The sequence below is a fragment of the Corvus moneduloides genome, chromosome 14, assembly GCF_009650955.1.
Source record: "Corvus moneduloides isolate bCorMon1 chromosome 14, bCorMon1.pri, whole genome shotgun sequence".
Lineage (NCBI taxonomy): Eukaryota > Metazoa > Chordata > Aves > Passeriformes > Corvidae > Corvus > Corvus moneduloides.
The window spans coordinates 14,429,544-14,453,083 of NC_045489.1; the positions used below are offsets into that span (position 1 = coordinate 14,429,544).

Below are 23,540 nucleotides of genomic sequence, written 5' to 3' on the forward strand. Positions count from 1 at the left end.
GGTATGGCTCCTTTGTGCCACAAAGTGGACAAGGATTAACAGTAATACTTGAGTATGTAAAAGCAGAGATTATTTTACAAAGCAAATTCAACAGAAATGATACCAGCAACACTTAATAGCCTTCAGGAAAACAGGTAAGAGTAACACAAGCCATGCCCTGAGAAAGAATTTGTTGATACTTAATTTTCTCGTATTTATAAAATGTCAAAAAAAAATCACCTTTCCTTGTATGAAAGATACTTTGGGAGAAGTCATCACCTCTGTGGTGATGAAAACACCAAAAGGTGTCCTAAACAGAACTCTGAAAAAATGACAGGAAACAGCAGAAAAATTCACAAGCATAGCAGCAAAGAGCAAGACTACATCTCATATCCAGAGAGGGATGCAAGAGAGCTCCTAACATCCAACTCATCTAGAGCAGAATCCTAGGGACTACAGCAACATACCTAATTAAAGGTAATAATGCTAAAACCTACCATTAATAAGTAAACCAGGATGTGCAACAAATAAATTTAAGTTAAGCTGAAGACTAGCGTGGACCTTCAAACAGTTTAGCAATTATGTTATCTGGAAAAAGTAAAACTTGAGATACATGGCTGAAAGAGGAATGAACTACGCTGTCCTGTTTAAGCTCTCCTTAAACAGTTCTTCCACATTGCTTTGGTCACAACCCAGAAACCTGAGGGAACCTGAACCAGGAACATCGGTTAAACTGTTGACCTAACACAGGTAGCATCAATACAGACACTGCCAGGGAAAATTACAAATCTGAATTTCTTTAGCTTACACGAAGTTCAGAAGAGTCAACCACAGAAACAGATGAATACCTGTTTTTCACTTCAGCCTGGCCAAAAACACTGATGTCATAACACTGTGGTTTGTCTTTTAATTTAGAGTCTTGCAAAATTACAAAAGTTCATTGGAATAAACTTTTAATTAATTACAAAGTGAACAACGCCTTGCCAAATATCTAATTTCAAGTACGCAATATATGAAACACTTCTGCAGACCTCTCTGTAATATTTATCCTTAAAAACAACCATTCAAAATAAAATAATGACTATTAATACAGTCCTTAATATTTGGTTGCCTAATCCTATCTATCCAGAGAAAGGGGTTTTCCTTGTTTTTCAGTTACTTGTGACACAGAAAAATGTCACATACTTATCACATCAGTTTACCATTGTCTGTACCACACCATTATGTCAATTTTCCTCCAATATAAATACTTAAACAGATCTGTGGTACAAAAATGTATTTGGACTCTCTAGCACTACATATTTCAATTTGTACAATTCCAAGAAGAAACAGAAAAGGTCTGAAACATTTCTAAGTTTTACTTAAAAATCTAGTATTTAAGCAGGAATGCCTTTGGAAAACCAAAATTAATGCTTATCAGAACTGCTTGGTTGTCTAGTTTTTGTAATACCTGTGAAATTACAGATGACTCTAAAAAGAAATGAAGCCTTTAACACCATAATCCAAATTCACACACACAGGACAAGCCAGCCCCAGAGGTCAATAAGGCAGAGAAGAGGCTCTGATCTCACACAAAGTATCACAAGAAATACAATAATCATTCATCAGCCTTTTTTAGATAAAGAGCATAAGTAGGCATGGAAATTCAAACACAAAGGTGCACATGTGTGAGTTTAAAATGCACCCCCCCATGAAGGGACGGAACAGTGGCTCTGATGAATTTGAACACCAAGATGAAATGTCTTAAAAACAAAGTGAAACTGGATGGAAGCAAAATGAGGTAGGAGGACATTGAAAGACTGCAGCAGCTGAGATACCACTATTGCTAACAGAAGAAATACCAAGAAAGAGTACACAAAAATTATCTGTGAACAGAAGCATATTTTAGAATGGCAAAGGTTGATTCTTCTCTAATGTGGAAAAAAAAAATCACATGTGATAAGTTTTCTACACCAAATTTGACTCTGAGTCACATAAACCATTTCAGTTCTCTCCATGCTTGAGATATAATTAAGTAAAAAAGTTTACAGCATGGCATTTCCCAAACACATAAGCATTCACGTTTTAAGAATGGTTACATGCTGAATATATGGTCTAAATTTTACAAATTATTTGTTAAAAAAGAATTATTGGAAACACCAGCATATATTTTATTTTTATGCTAAATGGAATGACAGACACTTCAAAGGAAAAAATAAAGGCTTCAGCTGCCATGAAATTTTGTTGCTTTTTTAAAAGTCTGCTCACATCATCAGATTCGAGCATTGTCAACCATTTTAATAAAGGAGGATAATTAACTGTAAGAAGGTAAAGTAGGGAAAATACGCTTTTTAACATAAAAAAAACTATGTTGATAACAAACGTGCATCTACTGTTAGTGTAACAGTTCTGTAACATTTCATACCTGTTGGAAGGAGAATGTCAAAAGGGAACTCAGTGGATAATCAAGTCTGAGAAAGGCTGGACATACAAAGGAACAGAATAGGGAAAGAAAAATAGTCACAGAAATGGTCACCAGACGAGGAAAAAGGGTACAGGCAGTCACCCTCAGAAGGGCTGGGCAGACAGGCTTATGAATGTACAAAGAGACTGGAGATACTGGCTGAGGGTGTCTGTATGGAACAGTGAAAGAAAAAAAATGGATACAGAGGGCCACAGGAACAGTTGCTAACAGTGAAACCTGGAGTAATAAAGTAGTAAGAAAGATGAATTATTTTATCAGTTGTAGCTTCAACGAAGTTATCTATAAAACCAAGCAAACAACAGCAAGGCGCTGAAACTATTGGGATAAAAAGTGGAAGATTTTCACAAGGTTATAGAGGAAGAAGTGGCAAAGATTGGGTTACAGACAACATACAGATGTTAACAATATACACTATTCCAAAACTATCTGCCTCATAAACAGGATGGTTTCCATCTTTAGCAGAGGACACAAGAGAGATTCACTCCCAAACTGGAGAAAAAAAAAAAAAAAAATCAATCCCATGTTGGAAAGGCATGTCCCCTTTTAGAGGGAAATACCTAAAGCTAATCCCAAAAAGATTTGACAAAGGCTGTCTACTAGTCCTCTGTGAATGAGACAAGAACTTCAAAACCCAATTTACTACTCCTATACAAGAAAAGATATGAGCAGATATGCCCCAATACTGCACACCTTCTAGGTTTAGTTACTTGACTGTGAGCTGCAAAAAGGCAGTTCCCACCCCTTGGATTCATAGTCCTGGTGGTTTGTTGGACCAGTCTTCATAACATAAGTAAGGAAATCTAACATTTTCTTTCCAAGGATTCTGGGCCCAACCACATAGCAAGTCATGACTAAGCATCTCTAGGTACCAGATTGTCAACTATCCCTGAATCATGCCCATTGACTGCACTGTGCTTTCCACTGAATAATTCATTTTAGGCAAGGAGGAAAAAAATCATTTAAGTACAAAGTATTCACTAAGCAGCATTTAAATTCCATTCAGAAAGAACTAGCCTCCACTACAGCAGTCACATCAACACTCTCCAGTATTCCAGTGCACCTGACCAGGATGAAATTTTAATTAAAATCTTACAGCTGGGTATGAAGGCATCCTCAAACCATCTCCTATGTTTTGTGCAGAACATGAATCCTCTGGATATATCTCAGAAAACACTGGTTTATTACTTTTAGCAGGGCTTAGATGGGCAGTTTTGTACCATCAAGATCCAGATGCTGCTGGGTACAGTCAAAAATGCTCAGGTCCTCGAAGAGACCTGCAAGTAGGATATAAGAATCTGAAGCCACAATTAGGTGCCTACTTGAGCCACGTAGTCCCATCCTGACTATAACAACCTCATACTCCTCCCCTTCCATGTCTTAGTATCAAGAGAGGAGTATTTTCCCAAAAAATTTACATATTCTCATTAAGATCTTCAGAATTACTCAAAGCCAAAGAAATCTTCACCAGGTATTAGTAAACCATGAGACTGAATAAAATAACTGTTTTGGTTTTGATGTGTTTGAAACATTACTTCTGTTGTAAATCACTTCTCAGGAGGCTGCTTAAAGAAACTTTTTAAATGAAAAAAGTAAAAGCATCCTGCAATTAAATTCACACTTGACATCACTGCACACTTCTTGTTATGCTGGGTCAACATTCATTTTTTACAACCAAACTGCCCTCCCATAAGATCGGCATAAAACTCGCAAGAAAAAATTTCGATTAATTTATAACAGAGTGATACTCAGACATTATGATGAAAGAAAAATCTGTAACTAGAACTCAAGTAATTCAAACTAGAAAACTAGAAAAAAGAGGAACATTGATGGTTTACACGTAACATTATCGCGTGAGGGTGTAAAACAACTCCCACTTTTTTATTCTTTTTAAAAAAAAAATGTTGCATTTATCTTAAGTGTGATGCTCCATCTAAAGAGGTAGTTCAGGTGAAGGCAGATAAATCCATATGCCCATTTTTCCCTTTAGACAATTTAACCAAGTCTTCTTGCTTAGCGATTAAGAGGAAACAAAAAAAAATTCCTGTCAAAATTTCTAAAAGTTAAAGGACAAACATAACATACAGCTTGGGGCAATGTCTGAGTTAAAACTTGGTTACACTAAATCATGAATAAGCTTCCATGAACATATGCTCAAATGAAGCTTTCACCTACACGCAGGGATGAAAGGGCCCCATGGTATCAACTTGAACATAAACAATATAAGTTCCAGAAGCTTTCAATTCTCCCAGGTTTCTTCGGTAATATTTATGACTAAAGAATGCACCATGTCATAATTAACATCATCTTTCACATCAGTGTGTAACGACTCTAATTTGATAACAACCTCATTAAAAATTCCTCTGTGCAATATATTTTTACTCCTTCTGCTTCTTTCTGACCAAATACTGTACCTTTAAAAATGTAAACCCGATTTTTAAAAGTGCTAGATTATTTAATTCCAGGAAGGAATATACAGATCTAGAACTTTGACTACAACACTGTGAGCTCTCAGGATGCTTACTTGCCACTAATTAGTATCATACATACTTAAAAAAAATATCTATTATTTCCAGAATAAGATACTAGCATATGTATTTTAAAAATAACCTTTTAAGAGGTCTTTTTTTCTTAGAAAAACTCGGAAGTGTTGGAACTGTATCATTTGGATATCTACCTGGCTTACCCCAGGAACATGTGAGTGTGAAACTCTACCCGGTCCTTCATTGCTAACATAAATATTGGATGTCGCACAATAACTAGGCCCAGTTTTTAAAGTCCTAGGAACATTTAAACCTTGGGAGACTTGCAGAAACTGATCCATGGCTGTTCCTGGTGTGCTGGTAACAGATCAATGATAGTAGGCCCAAACCCACCATATCTGAATTTTACTTTCTTGAAAACTACAAATGATTCCATATTTATAAGCTGATTAATACAACCCAACTCATGCAAAGCCACACAATACTACACGGTATTAATAAAACATATTCAGCGCTCAGAATATACGTTCAAATCTCAGTGATGGCTTTATTAAGCACAAGGGCTTGGAAACAAACATGGAATGCCACTAAGTAATTTCAGTAAGAAGTACATTTGATAACTACGTGAATTTAGCGACTCAGCACAGATATATCTGGCCAAGCAATGCTCTCTTTAATAACACTAGGCAGCTTCCCCTGGCATGGCATTAGGACCAAGAATCCACCACAGCATTTTATCAGGAATGTGTATTAACGAGGGCTCCCCTCCTCCCCGCCTTGCAGGCCGTGCTCATGCAGTGCGGCTCTCCTGGAAACCCGGACGGCGAGAGAGACTTTCCTTAAGTAGCGACAAAAGCTGAGGATTTAGCAATTAATGCCCCATCCCAGCGCTGATCCTCGCTCAGCGCCGGGACAAGGCGGCCCCGGGCGCCCCTTCCCACAAAGGAGGAAGGCCCGAGGCCTCCCCGCTCTCCCTCCTTATCGGGCCTCGAGTCCCCTCAGCCCCGGCGGCCCCCGGCTCGCTCTGCACGGCCACCGCGAGGGACCCTCCGCGGCCTCCACCCCCGCCCGGTTCTCTCTCCTCCTTCCTGCCCCGGGGCCTCCGCTCTCCCTCAGCGCGGGGAGGAGGAGGAGGAGCCGCCGCCGCCTCCTCCTCCTCCCGTTGCCGTCCCCGCTCCCTCCTCTGGGGCCCGGCCCGGCCGCGAGCACCCGGTACCTTGTAGAAGGCCCCGTTGGAGCCCCGCACCTCCACCACCAGCTCCTCCATGTTGAGCGCGGTGCGGGAGACCCAGGCCCGGCGCCGCCTCCCTTCCCTTTCTCTGTGCCGGCGCAGGCGGGGGAGGAGCGGTGTGTGTGTGCGGGGCGGGGGCGCTCGGTTCACGCCGAGCCCGGGGGTGTGGCCGCCCTGGACGGGAGGGGAGGGGGGCGGCAACGCCGGGGGCTCCACTCGGCGCCGCCGCTCCGGGCCCGGGGCCGCCGGAAATGAAACCGAAACGGCGGCGGGCGGCGCGCGGGGGGGCGCGCGCGGGGGCGCCCGGTTCGCACGCGAGCGCTCGAGGCCCGCGTCACGTGACCGCGGGAGGGGCGGGGCGGGAGCGGGACCGGGGCCGGCGCGCGCCGCTCGCTCGCCCACCCGCCGCCGCCGCCTCTAACGGCCCCGCGCGCGCGCAGCCGCAGTGGCGCGGGGCGCGCGCGGACCCGGCAGTTGCGGGGCCCAGGTCCCGCCTCTCCCCCCCGCCCCGCCCGGCGCGCGCCGGAGTGACCGCCCTGATGGCCAATCGGGTCGCGCGATGCCGCGCCGCGCGCCTGAGTGACCGGCACTGCTGGCCAATCAGATCGCGCGGCCTGGCCGGCGCTGGTCGGGATGCGCGGCGCCCTCGGCCAAGCCCGTGTAGCGGCGGGTGTGTGTCTGTCTGTGTCCGCGTCCCCGTGTCCCTGTGCCCGGCCCGGGGCCGCGCTCAGGCAGGGGCGGCACGGGTGGCACGGGTGGTGCTGAGGCCCCAAACAGCGCCGAGTACCGGCCCCGGGGAGCGATGGTCGTGCAGAGCCCGGGGCGAGGCGAAGGGAATGATGGGCCGAGCAGCGCGGGGGCTGCTGGGATGCAGTGGGACATGGCGGCTGGGCTCTTGGGGCCTGGGGTAGGTCCCTGAGGGGCTGCCCTGGCGGACGGAAGGCTCAGCCGTGCAGTGGGCTCTGCCTGCCTGGCCATGGCCAGGAGCTAACAAAAAACGTGAATTGAACACACACCTTGGGTCCTTTGTGCAGTTTTGGGCACCACAGTATGAGAAAGAGCTAGAGTTGTTACTGTCCAAAGGAGGCCATGAGGATGGTGAAGGACCTTGAGGGGAAGCCGTGTGAGGAGCGGCTGAGGGCACTTGGTGTGTTCAGCCTGGAGGAGACTGTGGGGAGACCCGATGGCAGTCTGCAGCTTCCTCAGGGGACAGGCACTGCTCTCGGTGGTGACTAGTGACAGGATCTGAGGGAATGGCCTGAGGTTGAATCAAGGAAGGTTGAGGTTGGATATCAGGAAAAGGTTCTTCACCCAGAGGGTGATCGAGCACTGGACAGGCTCTCCAGGGCAGTGGTCACAGCGCCAAGGCTACCAGAGCTCAAGAAGTGTTTGTACAATGGGGTGGGGTTCTTGGGGCTGTCCTGTACAGGGCCAGAAGTTGGACTTTGGTGATCTTTGTGAGTCCCTTCCAACTCAGGACATTCTGTGATTCCTTGAATTGTGACTCTGCATTAGGAACTGTCCTGCTCCTGCTGTGGTGGTTTTGCTGAAGACCTGAACACCTCCCAAAGGGTCTGGCACCAGAAGAGCTTAGCTGAAGGGATCATTCCTCCGCCTCGCCCTGCAGCAGTTCCTTTGTTCAACACACAAGTTCCCTGTGTAACACATAATGTTATTTTAGGACTGTAGATTCAATAATGTTGAAAAAGACCACCAGGATCATCAACTGCAGCCTTCAGCTGCATTTAAACCCTCACAGCCGTTTCAGCATGACATCGAATGTACAGTTCACTGTAGAACCTGGTGGTTGATAAAGAGCTCCGATATGATGGAACATCTGCAGCTTCAAGTGCACTGGCACAAAAGCTGCTTGTTCAGCCTTACATTAGACCTGCACAAACATTGACATCTTTATGTTTTCTAACATAATCACAAAGAATCAGAGAAGGAAAAAAATCCCAACCGTTACACCTTTACACTCAAAAATCACAATATATTACTGTGGCTGTGATTTCTCTGAATATGTGTGTGATGCTCTCCTTACATGAGTCATGTGGTGAAATTCTGCACCCACTGCACTCATTAGATGGACAGTCACAGGATTGACCTGCTTGGGGATGGCAGAGGGTCCAAGAGGAACTGAAGAAAGAAAAATTTAAAGATGAGGAGCAGAGGAGCAATGACACAAGTTTTTTGTATGGATAAAACCCCACCAGACAGAGATTAGATCTTACAGACTCTCCATGAAGAAATTTAGATACAATGGATCACTCTCGTGACTTGGTTCATGTTGGAATACTTTTTTTTTAAAGCTAGAAACTATATAAATGGTTCAACTCAGTGTTTCAACAGTCTGCCAGGAGTGATGATGCCCAGCTCTGAAAGTTAGCTGAAGTTTTGTCTTTTTTTTTTTTTGCATTCATTGTTTGTCATAATTATTCTCTTTTTAATCAAATAGGTTGCTGTCATGAAGACAGACTATCTCTGAGCAGACAGAGTATAAAGGTGTCTAATTTAGCTCTGTCTTCCAGTGATGATTTCACTACTCTCCCCAAGATAAAAGCTGCTGTACTGTATGATCTTCCCTAATGCTTAACTTAAATTTTCATTGCTGTTGCTTAAATTTAAAATTTTTTGTTTTGACCTGACTAATGGGTGTTCTAATCCTTGTCTACCTAATGAGAGCATGCATTTATCTCCAGAGCACACTGTCTAGTTTTTCTGCTCATTTACTCCTAACCTTTCCTCTTGATTTTCAAATTACTTATTGTTTTTCCTATTTTACTTTGATTTTTACTTTGAACTATTTTCAGATTGAACTGTCCATGTCTTCTGCAGTGTGTTCACAAATTAAGTAACTAGTTCTTAGATAGACTTACAGTAAACTAAATCTTTTCCAATGTGTCTTTTTTTCAAATGCAGTGACGCTATGAAAGTACATCTCAGTAATTCCATTAAAGTCTTTTACTAAAGAAGTAAAGGTAAAATGTTATTTAATTGAAATACTAGACTTCAGTTGTATATAATCGTAAAATCACAGAAGGTTTAGGGTTGGAAGGGACCTGAAAGATCATCTAGTTTCAACCTTGATGTGTGCAGTGACTTTTATAATTCAACCAAAATTTCCCACGCCTTCATCTCCTTGAATTCTTTCATATTTTCCAGTAATCTCTACTGACCTGTTCCAAGTCCTGGGTCTGGTCCTGAGGATAGAATAGAAACCCAGTGCTTCTATTTCTTACTCAGTTTTACACAGCTTGGTGCTTGCAGGCTGAGCTGCTGACTGGATTTGTGGCACACTGATTTGAAATACCTCTTTTCATCCTCCAAATAATTAAAAGGCAAAATAAAACAACTTTGACTTTTATTTGCTAATTGATTTACTCAAATGGGTTCTTTAGTAGTTATAGAGGATATAAGAAAAAGGTCCCTTCCCATCTCCTTAGGAAAGCTGAAGGACAGAAAGTGCAGGTAAATGACACTCCTTGATCATATCACAGTCCTTAATCCTTGATCATTGGTACCAGTTTAGCTAATACTTTTTTCTGAGGATTCATGTCTTAGATGTTCCAGTTGTTCATGGACTTCCACTAGGAAATGCCAGTTTTGATTCCATACATTGAAGGAGTTAAGAATTTAAAATGTAGCCATCAGTGCCAACCCTTCAGAACAGCAGCAACCGTCAGAGCCTTCCTCAACATCCTGATCTGTGAAAGACCCTTCCTATAGACACTGGGATATGAGTGACAGGAACTACTGAGTATTGTCCTCACCTGGTGAGATTTACCTAAAGGGATGGTCAGGAACTACAGATAAGAGTTACTCATGAAGCATTCTTTTAAAAAGATGATAATCCAATTAAATATCAAAGTCTCTTAATGGAATTTTATACAGTTCTCCTTATTTTGGGCTTCAGTCTTGACAAGATTCATAGAGATTTTAACTCAACCTTTCAAATTTCTATCTGCTGATTTTCCTTGTGCATCACTTCACATGGAAGCCTCTCCTGGGCTGACTCCTTGTCCCCTCCATTATGATTTCCAGCATGTCATACAGGTGATACTTAGACCTCCATATTTCCATTTAAAGCTAGTAGTAACAATATATGTCTCTTATTTCTGACACTGTGATACTGAGACAAAGGGACTTTGCATTCATGTGGGATACACAGGATTTTGAGTTGTTTCAATTAGACTGAACAATTCAGGCTATTGTCCTGTCAGTTTAAAGCTGTAGCCAAAAGTTTCAGGGGCAGAAGACTATTAAAGATGGTCAGATGCTCTTTTCTTGTTAGTTCACATGATATTCTCAATAAAGGCTTTTCAATAACCTCACTGAAATGGTGATGTTATAATAACCAGCACTTGGAAGAAGCAGTTACAGTTAATAGAGATACAAAGATGAAAAACTTCTTAGCATTTCTTTATGAATAATCAATAATAGCTGAAGGTTAAATATAACCAAAGTATTGCAGTTTTATTAGCTTGTCCTTGACTGAAGTGATACACAGAAATGACAGATATCCCAATCAGGGTGTAGAGCAGTGGACATCCCCAGAACTCCTGAAGACAAGCTGAACTAAACCAGGGATGATTTGGAGAGTTACTGTGTGTGGACAAGAAATCAGATTATGCTATGCCTGTTTGTTCAGTTCTTTGAATAGTTAACGTGAACTTTATCTGGGAGTGCTAATAAAATACTCTATTAAGGCAGTATTCACATGGAGAGGCAAGAAAAGTATGAAAATTGCAAAAAGACAAACCTGAATACTGCAAAATGATTAAACCCAAAAATTCTTCATTACATGTATTAGGATGGTGGGTAATCTTTAACCTTGTAAAAATATATTAGTGAGAAGATCCAACTGGTCTATTGATTTTCTCTTAATTACTTAAGCTGACCTTCAAAGAAACTTGACTGTTTCTCTGTTTCTTTTATAAGTCATTAGTTCACCTCTGCCTCCAAATATGTAGCCAGGGAGTAGATAGCCATCCAAGGTTCATTTTTGCCACAGATTCTACTTTAGTGTAGATATATGTTTCCACTAGTGGTTTTCAGTTTCTACAGTATACTGTGTCTTCCTGACCTGAATATGGAAGGAAGGCTGAGGGATTTAAGACTACTTTGTGCCCGGAGTACGTAAACCTCCCAGTTTCACAGAGGCAAGTCAAAGAAGTAAACACTGGAATCTGAACTTCAGGAGGTTATTGAAATTTGTAGCTTACACAGACATAATATTCTAAAAAGAATGTGTTTTTAAAATACTGCCTATTAAACTATCAAGCTCTAGCTCAGTTTGCTTAATCAAAAAGCAACACTGTCATCCAACTCACCTGTGAAATAATTGTCTGGGTGGGTAACCTCTTTCTTATTTGCTCCATGTTACGTTATTTGTTGGAATAACAGGTCTCATTTAAAATTAATAGTAATTTCTACATTCTTCCAGAACAATGACTGTATATCCTGTTGTTGGTCCACAACTCTCAGTAGCAGATTTCCTCTTTTCTTTTCGCACGTCAGTGAATTTGAAAATGTACCATGTAGCATTTTGCTGCTTAATTATTTGGTTTCACCTTCCACTCATGAGTTTCCATCCACTTCTCTTTGTAACCCCACAAATGCATTTATCATCATATTAAACCTGCATGTTATTTCCTCTGCAGAAGCATATTGGTATTGTAAACAGTCCTTTTTAATAGACTACACTCACATTCATATGGAAAACTTCATGTTAGTTTATTCAGCTAATTTTTTTTAAATCACTAACCAAATAACATGAGATGAAAGTGAAAAGATTCCCTGAATTATGTCTTGAAAATGGATGAATTTAAACTGAAAAAACCCTCCATAAAACCTGGGATACAACTGGTTAGAATGCAACACGAGAGAAATATTCTGTTTTTTTCACATGGTCGGACACACCCGTAGGCACCCCTTGCAGAGGCCCTGTGTGCAGTGTGCATGCTGGGTCACACAGCAGCCCTCAGGTCAGGTCACGGAGTTCTAGTATGAGCATTCAGCCCTTGAATAAGAGCTTTTATCTCTGGGGACCAGAAACTTAATATTCTTTGATCATCATGAATATAGGCATTGATGCTGTGATTAGAAAAGGAAAGATTGGTCCATTAAGAGTTAATCTACCTGGGGTGGCTTTCGTCCGCAGAATTAAGAATTGTGTCCAAAAGTTACTGGCATCAAAATAGCTCTGATTCTCTTGGCTATCTTGAGAAGGAAGCAAGTGCAGCCATACATTGCAGTGGCTGTAAGCAGAACCTTGGATAGCAACGCAGATGGAGATGGCTGCACTGTGGTCAGCTACACTTTGATGGATTCCACAAGGGTCTTCACTGACTTTTCAACCAGCCCCTGTGTATGTGTCAAAGGGCAACATTCCTCAGTGTACTGGGCTGCCGTGGCCAGGTTTTGGTGGAGTGTGTGGGAGGGGATCACAGGGATGGCAGGTGAGAAGCTGCCAGAAGCTTCCCCCATGTCTGACAGGGCCAATAACAGCTGGCTCCAGGATGGAGCTGCCACTGGTGCCAAGGCCAAGCCCATCTTTAACATGTAAGGAATGTTAATAATGCTTCTGTGATAACATATTTAAGGAGAGAAAAAAAAATACTGTGTGGAAGTATTGTGGCCAGAGAAGAGAGAAGTGAGAATACGTGAGAGGAACAGCCCTGCAGACACCCAGGTCAGTGCAGGAGGGGCAGGAGGTGCTCCAGGTGCCCGAGCAGAGATTCCCCTGCAGCCCCTGGTGCTGCCCATGGAGAGGCAGCCCAAGGAGGTCTGTGGGGAGCAGAGATGCAGCTGCAGCCCAGGGAGGAGCGAACACTGGAGCAGGGAGATGCGCAAAGGAGGTTCTGGCCCCATGGGATGACTGTGCTGGAGCAGGCTTGTGGCAGGGGTCTGGCCCCATGGAGAGAGAAGCCCATGCTGGAGCACGTTTGCCAGCAGGACTTGTGACCCCACAGGGGACCCACTCTGGAGCAGCCTGTGCCTGGAGGATGTACCCCGTGGGCGGGACTCACGCTGGAGTTGATGGAGTGCTGTCTCCCATAGGAGGGAACCCATGCTGGAGCAGGGGAAGAAGTTCTCCTGCTGCGGGTGGGGAGAGCAGCAGCAGGAACCTCAAGTGAGGAACTGACTGTAACCCCCTTTCCCTGTTCCTCGGCATCTTTGGGGCCAGGAGATAGAGAATTGGGAATAATGTTAAAGCCCATGAAAGAAAGAGGGGTGGGGGGAAAGTGATTTTAGGATTTTTTTTACTTCTCATTTTCCTGCTTTGATTGGTAATAAATTCAACTAATTTACCTAAGTTGAGTGTGCAGATTCAGCAGCAATGTCAAAGATGGAACTTGTGAGCTTAGAGAGTCTACATTTCTAGTCCATCTAAACTAGAAAATTATCTGTACAATAAATAGACATTTCTAGAATACTCACCTGAGTGTGTTACACAGAACACGGACATGTTTTCCTAGCACCCATTGTAAATCAACTGAGCGACCATCAGGCGTTTCTTTTGCTGTGCACAGGAACAGGAGGCTTTAATCTGAAGCTGACACAGAGATTTATGAAGGTTGATGACTGCCTCTCTTGAACATACTGCACTTTTAGCTGAGATTAATATGAAAACATCACATGACTCCTTCCAATCCATAGCAGAATTCCCAGTGATGTCGAGGAGCAATAAATCTGTATTTCAAAGGCTGTATATGCCAGTCCATTTATACGGCCTTAACGTTATTTGTATTGACCCTGATGGGAACTGCTATGGAACTACTATATAAAAGGTCATTCTCCTGACAGACTGTGGTATTTAACTTCCTGTTAGAAGCATATAGAACTTAAATGATTTGTATTTTCCCACTAAATTGTTATAGAAAACAGTGCTGTAATCTTATGCTGTAGCAACAGATGAATACTGTGAAAAAAAAAAAAAAACAAGCAAAAGAAAAAAATACCCTACAGTAATAGTCTTTTAGTTATGGTTTTTGTTGTAGTTGGTTTCGTTTTTTTGTTTGGTTTTTTGGCTTACATAACTGACATTTTTGTCCCAGTAGCTAATGTTTTATTCTTTACTAGTTCGAAACACAGTCTTTGACATACCATTTGTAGATTTATATCCTGGACATAGCTATGCTTTCACCTTTCACTTTTCCCTGTGTCTTTCAACAATCACTTCATATGAAGTGTCGTTTTCTGTCCGGTCTAAAGCTGCGGAAGAGGCGCGGTGTTTGTGGCCCCGCGGCGTGACGCTGCCGGAGCGCGCAGGTGCCCGCTGCAGTACCAGGGTGCGGCCACACGAGGGCCCCCCAGGACAAGGCGTGTTTCATATAACCCAGGAGAATTACTGGAAACAAGTTAAACACAACCTGTAATACCTTCTGGTTTTGTTTTTGTTAACAGTGAATTTAGACTCTTATAAAGGTTTTTTTTTATTATGCTGAATGAATGAATTTTAATTTTGAGAGCTGTCTTATCTATCATGACCTAGAGTGTTCTTCCATTACTTTCAGGCGCTCTGAAGACTGTCAAGCACTTGTGCAGTACATGTGTCAAAGCTTGAAGTTCCCTTATGAACCCTTTAACTGGAATAAACCTGTTTTACTTGAATGGTCCTGTTCCTTTCAGCTTAGAGTTCTTTTTCATTTTCACAGCCTTTCAAAGAAAATCATATGTACTGAAAATGGAGAGGGAGGTTGTGCTCTCTTGGGTTGTAATGAAGAGTCAACTAAAATATTCTCATTCTGCAGGAAGAACTTTGGTGCTGTACTCTTTACCCTTGGAAAGGCTCCCCTTCAATAATGTATTGGTTAACCAAATCAAATGATATTTTCAGCAAAATCATCATAATATTAAAGGGAAGGTTGCTAAAGTAGAGCTTTGGCAGAACTCATTTGTCTCCCCGCTTTATACATCTTCTGCTTTTGTTAATATTATTGCCAAAATATCTAGTCCTGTATTAGATGTTAGTAGTAGTTAGATGAACAATTCACACCTTTACAAAAGATTTGGCAGAACTCCAATGTTTTGATGTCAGTTGTGATTATTGATTTGCATTTTGAAGAGGTGTGATTCACTCGATGTATCAGCTTTCCTTTTGTACATGTAACATTTTTCAGAAGAGATCGAAAACAAGACCAGTGTATTTATTTTATGAGTGCTCTCTGAATCTCTTGGAATAAGAAAAATTGCGTAGCCTGGAAGCTGTTTTTTTAGGAATGTTTTAACTGTGGAAGGAAAACTTCAGATTTCAGTGAGTGAAAGACAGGGTTCCTCTTGCAGAGGTGTTGTGCCTCTGCAGCAGCTGCAGTGGCTGTTTTCCTGTTGGCTGCCTGAGAGTGTGGGCAGCTTGGCATCCCCTGGTCGGCAAAACAAAAGCTTGGGTTGGTGACATGCAAAAAGTCATCACTAGGAATCCCAGGTTATTTTCTTGCTCTAGAGTCACCAGCTACACCTCACCAGCAATACTGAAGTCCTATGACAAGCTTGTTTTGGTGCAGGGCTCTGCTGAGCAGAAGTACCCCAGAACTTTGCTACTGTTCCAGTGAGGTCAAGGTTCCCCCTGTCATCTCCTGCTTCAGTCTGCAGGATCTAAGCTGCCCAGCTAAGAACAGAGTTGCACTGCATGACCTTCAGACATGCCTTCCAATATAAATTATTCTGTGATTCTCTAATGGTGCAGTAATTCTGCATTTCAAGCATGTTCAGATATTCATACTATTCGATGGAACAAGAAGTGATGTCCATGTCCGGTTTTCATTAAATATTAAAATGTCACATCTGTGGTTAAAAATAACGCTTAAGAGGCACTATTTTTCTTCTTTTTTGACTCTTTCAGTGCCTTGTTAAAACTCATCTGCTGAGTACGTTGCAGCACATGTCTGAGTTGGAAACTGTACTAAAGTAAGGTTGGAGTGTGGTAAAACAGGTTTTGCCACACAGGATTTATAGGGATGTCAGGTATTGCCAAAAAGTAGCTGATGAACATGGAAGGATAAAATAACAGAAGACACAGTTAACCAACTGCTGAGAAAAGCATCTCTGAACGAAAGAAAAATGTCTTTGAAATGGCTGTCTAACATTTCCCAGGAAGAGACAAGAATTATCAGTCAGAATCACAAGAGATCAATTGTTCTTATGTGACATTATCATGATAGGCATCCTGCTCCCTGAAGGAATTTGTCTTAATGAAGTAGTGTGGCAGTTTCATGTAAAACAGCTTCCAAGTAGTATAAACACAAATTGTTGTACCAAAATTCACACGAACAAAATACTTCCTATAGTAAACTGTAAATTCTATCAAAGCCTTTTGTTATGTCACTCATAAAAGGGAAGAAAATGAAGGAAGTCAAAGCTTTTGGCCCACTGGAAACTCATTATGTACTTTACAACAGCCTGAGGAAGAACAGCAGGACTGTGGTTACTTGGGGATAGGAAATGAAATAATATTGCTCATCATGTAGTCTCTCAACTATTTGTTATTGATTGGACAAAGAAGAAATAAATCTCAGCCTCTGGGCTAAAACATTAGGGAATATGACTCTATTACCAAAATGATAGTAAGAGTTTTATAGACAAGACAGAAAAAACGCTGGATGATGCAACTGAGAGGAGGATTAAAGGCCAAAGAGAAGATGTCACTGAAAGAGATGAAAATCTGGTTCTGTAAATGAAAAGAATTGCATACTGGTGATCAAGCAGCTGTATGAGCAAACAGTTTGTTGATGGTGAAGCTGTATGAAGTGAAAAAGTCACAATACTCACTGAAAAGAGAAATGGCATAGAGCCTATTTCCCCATTTTCCCTGCCCCATGTCCTGCAAGAGTGTTGGGGAGGACAGCAGGAAAAGGCACCAAGTGTGGTCCTGCTGGAGGACAGCAGGGATGGGCAGCCTGTGGGCAAAGCATCTTTCTGACTGATCTCTGAGGTCTGTCTTAGTTAAGCATTCCAGTAAGACAAGTATCAACTAAGAATGATTCCTAGTGAAGTCCAGAACAGTTTTGTTTGTTACCTGAGTAGGAGCAGAGTAGACCCAACAATGTTCTGTGCATGAAACAGGTCTTTCAAACCTCAGCACTGCTTGGGTGAGTAGTAATTAGCTATTGCTGATGTATTCACTTGCTTTGATTTTAACTTTGACAGCTTCCCAACATGAAAAGGAGTTATTAATAAGTCATTCAGAGATTCTGTTTACTGAAAAAAGGTGATGGAGAGGCTGTACGTGCCCCTGTGGTTGACAAAATTGTACATCAGGATCAAGAATTACCCGAGGAGAAAAGTGAGGGTCTATGTTTAGATAAAAATTGCATAGAGCATTAGGAAGATGAAGAAGGAATCACAAGTGAGATCTCTCCTTTAAGTCTGTTTTCAGTCTAAATTAAGTAAACAGTGATCAGACTAGCATCCTTCTTGGGCCTTCTACCAGTGAGAGACATTTCCAGCTCTCTCAGAAGCACATGCTGTGAAAACCATTCGACCCTCTCAACAGCTACACATCTTCTTTGGTTTCTACAGACATGAAGACAAGTTTCCCAGTGATTTTGATGAAAACTAGAAAGACACAGAGGGAAAAAAGGTAGAAAAATACTCAAAATTTACCACATAAAATAACAGAACTTAGACTGTTAGGGTTTGGGGGGGATGGTTTTTTTTTCAGGATATGAATTTATATAGATTGAAGAAAATCAGTAAGATGTTCTTCAATAGCTATTCTTAAGGAGATACATATGTTAATAAAAATCTGAACTCCTTGAAAAATGTACTCTGCTTGGTCTATGTCAAATTAATCACCATTAAGAACTTGTCCAAACTGATTGAATTTAAAACAGTGTGTCTGTCAAAATATGAAGCCTTGGTTCCTAACCTGTATTCTTGGTCTCTTGGAAAATGGGTGCTTATCAGATGACAGTGTTAATAAAACAGTAATAGGTACTCATTTTTAACTCTCCAACTACTATACAGAGGACTAAAAATATGATTTTCCCAGGAAAGCATTTGCATTACAGCTGTTTGCTATCTCCTAGAACTGCTTGCTTGACCAGCTATTCTTGTGCAAAGAGAAAAAGAAAAGCTTTTTCAGCTAGAAAAAAAGATTAAATTTTCTTTTTGGTCAGTACTATGAAACAAAACAGCTTACATTAGTTCCCATTTTCCCTTATCACACTGTAGTTTCAGATGTACCATAGTGTAAAAACATTGGGTTTCCTATCTCAGTGTGAAAGCCTGTCATTAACAAGCGATTATTCAATTTATTTTTTTCCTTTTTTTCCCCCTAAAATATGGCATGAGCCTTCTAATATTTCAGTCACATAAAATAGAATAATTATAGCTTCTTTAGAAGCACTGCTGAAGGTATTTTGTCCTGTTTGATAGGCAAGAGGTGATTGACACTTGGAGGTTTGGGGATTTTTTTTTTAGAAGTTGGATTAATTTATGGATTTTTGGTCACTTTCCACTGTGAGCTTTGATAATAGAGGCTAAACACAGAAAGGTTTTATCCCTGTTAGAACTAAAAAATGTAAAACAGAATTTTTCTTTTTATTAGAGTTTGTCTCCTAAAGCCAGAGGCTACAGTAATAACAATAAGTGAGATAATTTTGTAAGCATTATCTGTAGGAAATGTAATAAAATAGCTACAAGAGGAAATGTGTTTGGAATTATCTTGTTGAAAATATTATTCAATATGTTAGAGATTAGAAACAATAACGCCTTGTTTCCTGTGGTAAAAATGTGCTAATAAGAATGGTTATATTAATAGCATTGTTGCAGGTAGCCTGTATTGTTGGAGTTTGACATCCACCAAAAAAGCCTAGCTTTTTTAGACTACTTATATTTAGATTTTGCCAGTGGAAGAAATAATCAAGATTTCTTCCTTTTTATCCTAAGTTTTCTTTGCAGTTGGTTTTGAGAGCCATAAAGTTCGAGATTTCACTTTGCAGACTGCATCTGTAGCTGAAATTCTTTTAAGGGCAGTGTTGGTTGATCTGTTTGATTCCACCCGAAGGCTTCAGGCTGCTGTCACTCCTATGGAGTACACAGGAGACTGGATGAGTACGGGTGGGGGTCCTTTGCTGTGCTGATAACACCAAAATAATTCATTGCACCAGACACCAACTTGGTTTTCTGAGTGCATGGTTGAGGTTGTGGCTTATAGAAGAGAAAGATGAGCTCAGGGTAAAACAACAAGCCCTGCTTGGTAGAAAGAATGTAAAAGCCAAAGAAATAAAATAATTGGAGGAATCAAATAGAAATGATCAGTACTGGACTGCATCTAGAATACTGTGAGAATATGAAGTATTCACCAAATACTTCTGGTTTAACATACTGACTTCCCAGATCTTTTTGTCAGGTTCTTGATTTCTGCTGCTTTCTTTGGTTTATCATTCCATATTTCCTTTCCTGTTAGGTTTTCTATTTCTGTTTTCTCTTTCAGACTTCTTTTAAACTTAGCTGCAAAATATATTGCCTTTATTTTTTGTTTTGTTCTTCCTGGCAACCAGCTTCTCAGACATTCCCTGCATTTTCCTCGTACTACATGTGCTGCCTTATTGCGTCGGAGAGAGCCTGGAGTGGGAGCTCACTTGGCTGGCATAGTAAAGTTAGAGTGTGTTTCTCCTTGCTCCAAATCATTGACAATAGGAATAGGCAAAATGATTTTAGAGAAAGGGTATAGGGCATATGCAATGTAAGCTACATGATTTCTGCATCTATTTAATTTATGCCATAACTTGGAAAGAAGGAGTTCTGAGTAAGTGTGTTAAGTTACGTTAAATAGAAAGTGGGGGGGAAAAAAGGAGCTGCTAAAGGAGGCAGATAATAGAAAACCTTTTTATCAATTTTCACAGTTGTAGAGATTAAAGTATTTCAGACAGCAAGGCATTCAGAGATTTTGGGGCTGAGTATGGTACTTGTGGAAGTTGTTGAGTAGAAGCGGGATATTTCACCAGGAAAGACAAATGGAAAAGAATGAAAACTGCAAACCACCTTAATGCTTTGCACATAGTGTTCACTAAGGCAGTATTCAGCGTTTTCTGGACAGAAGGACATAGGTAGACAGAGACACTGGTAGGCTTGTGTCTCTGTTTTGCAGTTTGTAGTGAATAATGAGGCCAAGTTTAGGGCATATGGAGTAAAAATTTTAAGGTGCTCTCAACACCTTAGGCTCCAATTTCAGGTAGTTATTGGTGCTGTCACAATGATTACAGTACAGGCATATTAATTTGAGCAGTCCAAGACCTGTTTAACCATAATAGAGAATTTCTCATGGATAACGTAAAATACATACTGGAAAGTGAGGGCTAGAACTCACCTACTGTTACTGTTTTGCCACGTAGCTCTAGGTCCTACATCTCCCCTGTATTAGGTTTCCTGTTTGTGTGGAAGCAAATCAGAGAGATAGAAAAACCAAGAACTCCTCAGCTCATATGTGGTAGGGAGGAAAACAGATGCAGTGTAAGCATTCTAATCCATGAGGTCAAAACCCCCTGAGTTTTCTTAAACTATAATTGCAGCTGCTTCTAGTTTAAACATACAGGCTGTCATCAAGTACTGCAGGTTGCAGGTAGTGGTACAACATAGCAGGTAGCAAGACTGACAGTAGAACTGGTCTTGTTGCTAAATGGTGCTGTAGATTTAAAGCCAATGAGTGGCATAACAAATTAAGAAGTCTGTTAGATATTCTGTTTGTGAAGACCCAAATTTAAAAATAACTAGTCTGAGCATCAGCTTGTTTCTTGGGCTGAGTGACATGTTTTGAAATTTCCTCTGTACACAGAAAATAGAAAAAGCTGACTAAAGAGTTCCTATTGACCTATAATGCAGAGATGTTTCAGGCACTAAATAGCTTGCTTATCTGCAAATCCAAAATAACTTCTACTGCATGAATTGTTGAGCTTGTCCTAGAAGGCAGAAAGTAGCAACGTGTTCAGAAGTGTAAAGTTAAATAGGTCTTATAGATTGGCTGCCACACCATGTGGAACAAATGTGCAGCTCTCTTTTTGAAGGCAGTAGGGGCATTGTGGACTTCAGGGTGATCCAAGCTAAAGATGTTTATCCAGGCTTTATGTACATGGTTTTGTGCATACAAATTGCATATCATCCTGAATTTCCTGCTGGGTTTTAGTTTCCTCCAAGGAAAGAGAGCTAAGGCTATTAATTTTTGACAGTGTGCATTGCTCCTTCTGATTATTCACTGTTTGAATATTGCATATTTGAATAATGCATTGCTCCACTGATTATTCACTAGGTTTGATTATTGAAAAGAACCTCTTTCTAATTCCCTTCCTAATCTGAGCAGGCTTTGGTATTCAGACACCTCTAGAATTCAGAAAGACTCTTTTTAGTAGCATTAATCCTTATATTCATTACAACAGCTATTTACATGAATTGCAGTCTTCTAACATGACTACACACAGAGATGTGTGAAAAGAGCACCAAAAATCACTGCACTGTTTCACCTTTTATTGCATGCTTCTCTCTACCTTGCTTCCAAAGCCAGTATTATTCACAGCCAATGGATTTTTATATAAGCACGTGCCAGAAGCAAGCAGCAGTTCCCTGCTAGGCTCTTTATGCTTCCCCTCCCAATTTTGACATCTCTCAGTTCAAAATTGTGCCTTCTGGGGGTGCTGTGCCACCTAAAATAAATTGCATTGCATTACACTCTGAAAGGCCTCTATAGATCAGAATAATATAGTGACACATATCTGAAGACATTTCCTTTCCTTCCCCCCAACCACCCTTCAGCATATTCTGTTCTTTTATTTCCCACAGGATTCTAAGAGCAACTCTACAACTGAGTTTCTCTTCTGCCAAAGAAATCTTCAAATAAAAAATAGATTTTTCTTTTCAGAATAAAGTAGCATCTTTCTACATGTAGGTGAAAAAATTCCCCAGATGAAAAAAGGAGAAATGTATACTTCAAGAAATGGACTTTTCTAAATCATACCAAGATAGTTTTAACAGATTTCAGAGAACTTACTAAAGAGTTAAATCTACTTGTGTGATTAGCATCCAGCTCTACAAGAAACCCAAAGCTAGCTTTGATAGTACCTATTTAGGACATTATTTGAGGTATTTTCCCATCTTTTTCCAAATAACCAACAGTCTTCTTCTGTTCAAGTGATAATTCAGAAGGAGTAAGTCACACTAACAACTCCTAGGTCACTTCTTAAAGGCACCAAAAAGTATCTGTGTAACATCGATTTTCCTCCCATGACAAGGAAAAGATGCAAGTATGCTATGGACCTTAAAAACACAAGCAGATACTTCAATGCCAATATTTATCTGTTTCTAATTTATGTGCCAGTCAAGAGTGTGCTCATGCTCGGAGCTGGAGAGCTCTATTGATTTAGGAACTGTATTTTTTGTATTCAAGAAATGTGCAGTAAAGTCTTTGTCTATTCTTTCACTTGAATTCTTCTAGTTTTCTTGAAATCTTCCCATTTGAGGCTGAACTTTAAATGCCAGGTGAATTCATTTGAAGTCTCAAAAAAATAATTTACATGCTTTGGAATCGCAAAACAGAAAGCAGGTTTTATATTTAGAGGAAAATGAGGTTGTGTAAGGCTTTGTACAACTGTCACTCACTTTTCTGTTGTTTGCTGCTAATCTCAGACTGGCAGAAAAAAAACATTCCAGGGTTGATATTTAGTTAATAATTGCTTTTTGAATTTAGGAAGAGAAATCTGTGTTTCATTCAAAGCACTTCCTAAGATTTTAAACAGAAAATAATATCTTGCTGCCTCTGTCATGGCTCAAGGGCTTCCTTTACATTCTCCCTCAGCTGCCTGAGAGAAAAGCTGCTGGCTTCAGGTTGCTACTGTGAAATGTAAAGACCTTATTCAAAGCAATAAAGCAATGTCCTGAAGAAATTCCTCAGCTTCACTGAGAAAAACATGCAAATAGAAGGAATATGTTTTGCAATAAGAACTGTCATTTAGAAAATATAGGAGTGAAGCAATTTAAGTTTTTCAAACATATAATTTTGAAAATCTGGTATTAACATAAACTGGAAAATGCTTTTGTCCATTTTACAGGCAGAATTATTTACTGAATTGAATTGGAATTCATGAATAATTTTGATCCCTCGAACTCCAGTAGCATAGGACCACAAGGTATTTCAGGCAGGAAGGGAACTCAGGAACTCATCTAATCCAACCTCCTGCTGAAAGCGGGGTCAGTTCTTAGGTCAGACCATGCTGCTCAGCAAATAAAAATCAGCCAAACCTGAGGTCAGATTCCTCCATATCAGTAGATTTACTGTGTATCGAGACAAAGCTAAAGGAATCTGAATCTACCTGATACCATTGAGCTTTGGAGCTAAACTCTCAACACAGCTCAGCTAAAGAGCATCTGTAGTTGGGGAGTTGTGTCAAGGAGC

General features: G+C 40.9%; 1 protein-coding gene across 6 annotated transcripts in view; it reads right to left on the reverse strand.

Annotated features, from left to right (window-relative positions):
* The window catches only part of FMR1 (FMRP translational regulator 1), a 31,834-nt gene extending 25,431 nt beyond the window's left edge, over window positions 1-6,403 (reverse strand). For 4 of the 6 annotated variants that reach the window (XM_032123816.1, XM_032123815.1, XM_032123818.1 and 1 more), the window contains exon 1: window positions 6,140-6,286. In XM_032123816.1, the coding sequence (XP_031979707.1) occupies window positions 6,140-6,190 (51 nt within the window). In that variant the 5' untranslated portion in view covers window positions 6,191-6,286. Of the gene's footprint in view, window positions 1-2,383; window positions 2,440-3,536; window positions 3,718-6,139 lie in introns of all 6 variants that reach the window. The other 2 variants (XM_032123819.1, XM_032123814.1) reach the window with 2 other exon arrangements.
* Window positions 6,404-23,540: the final 17,137 nt, after the last annotated feature.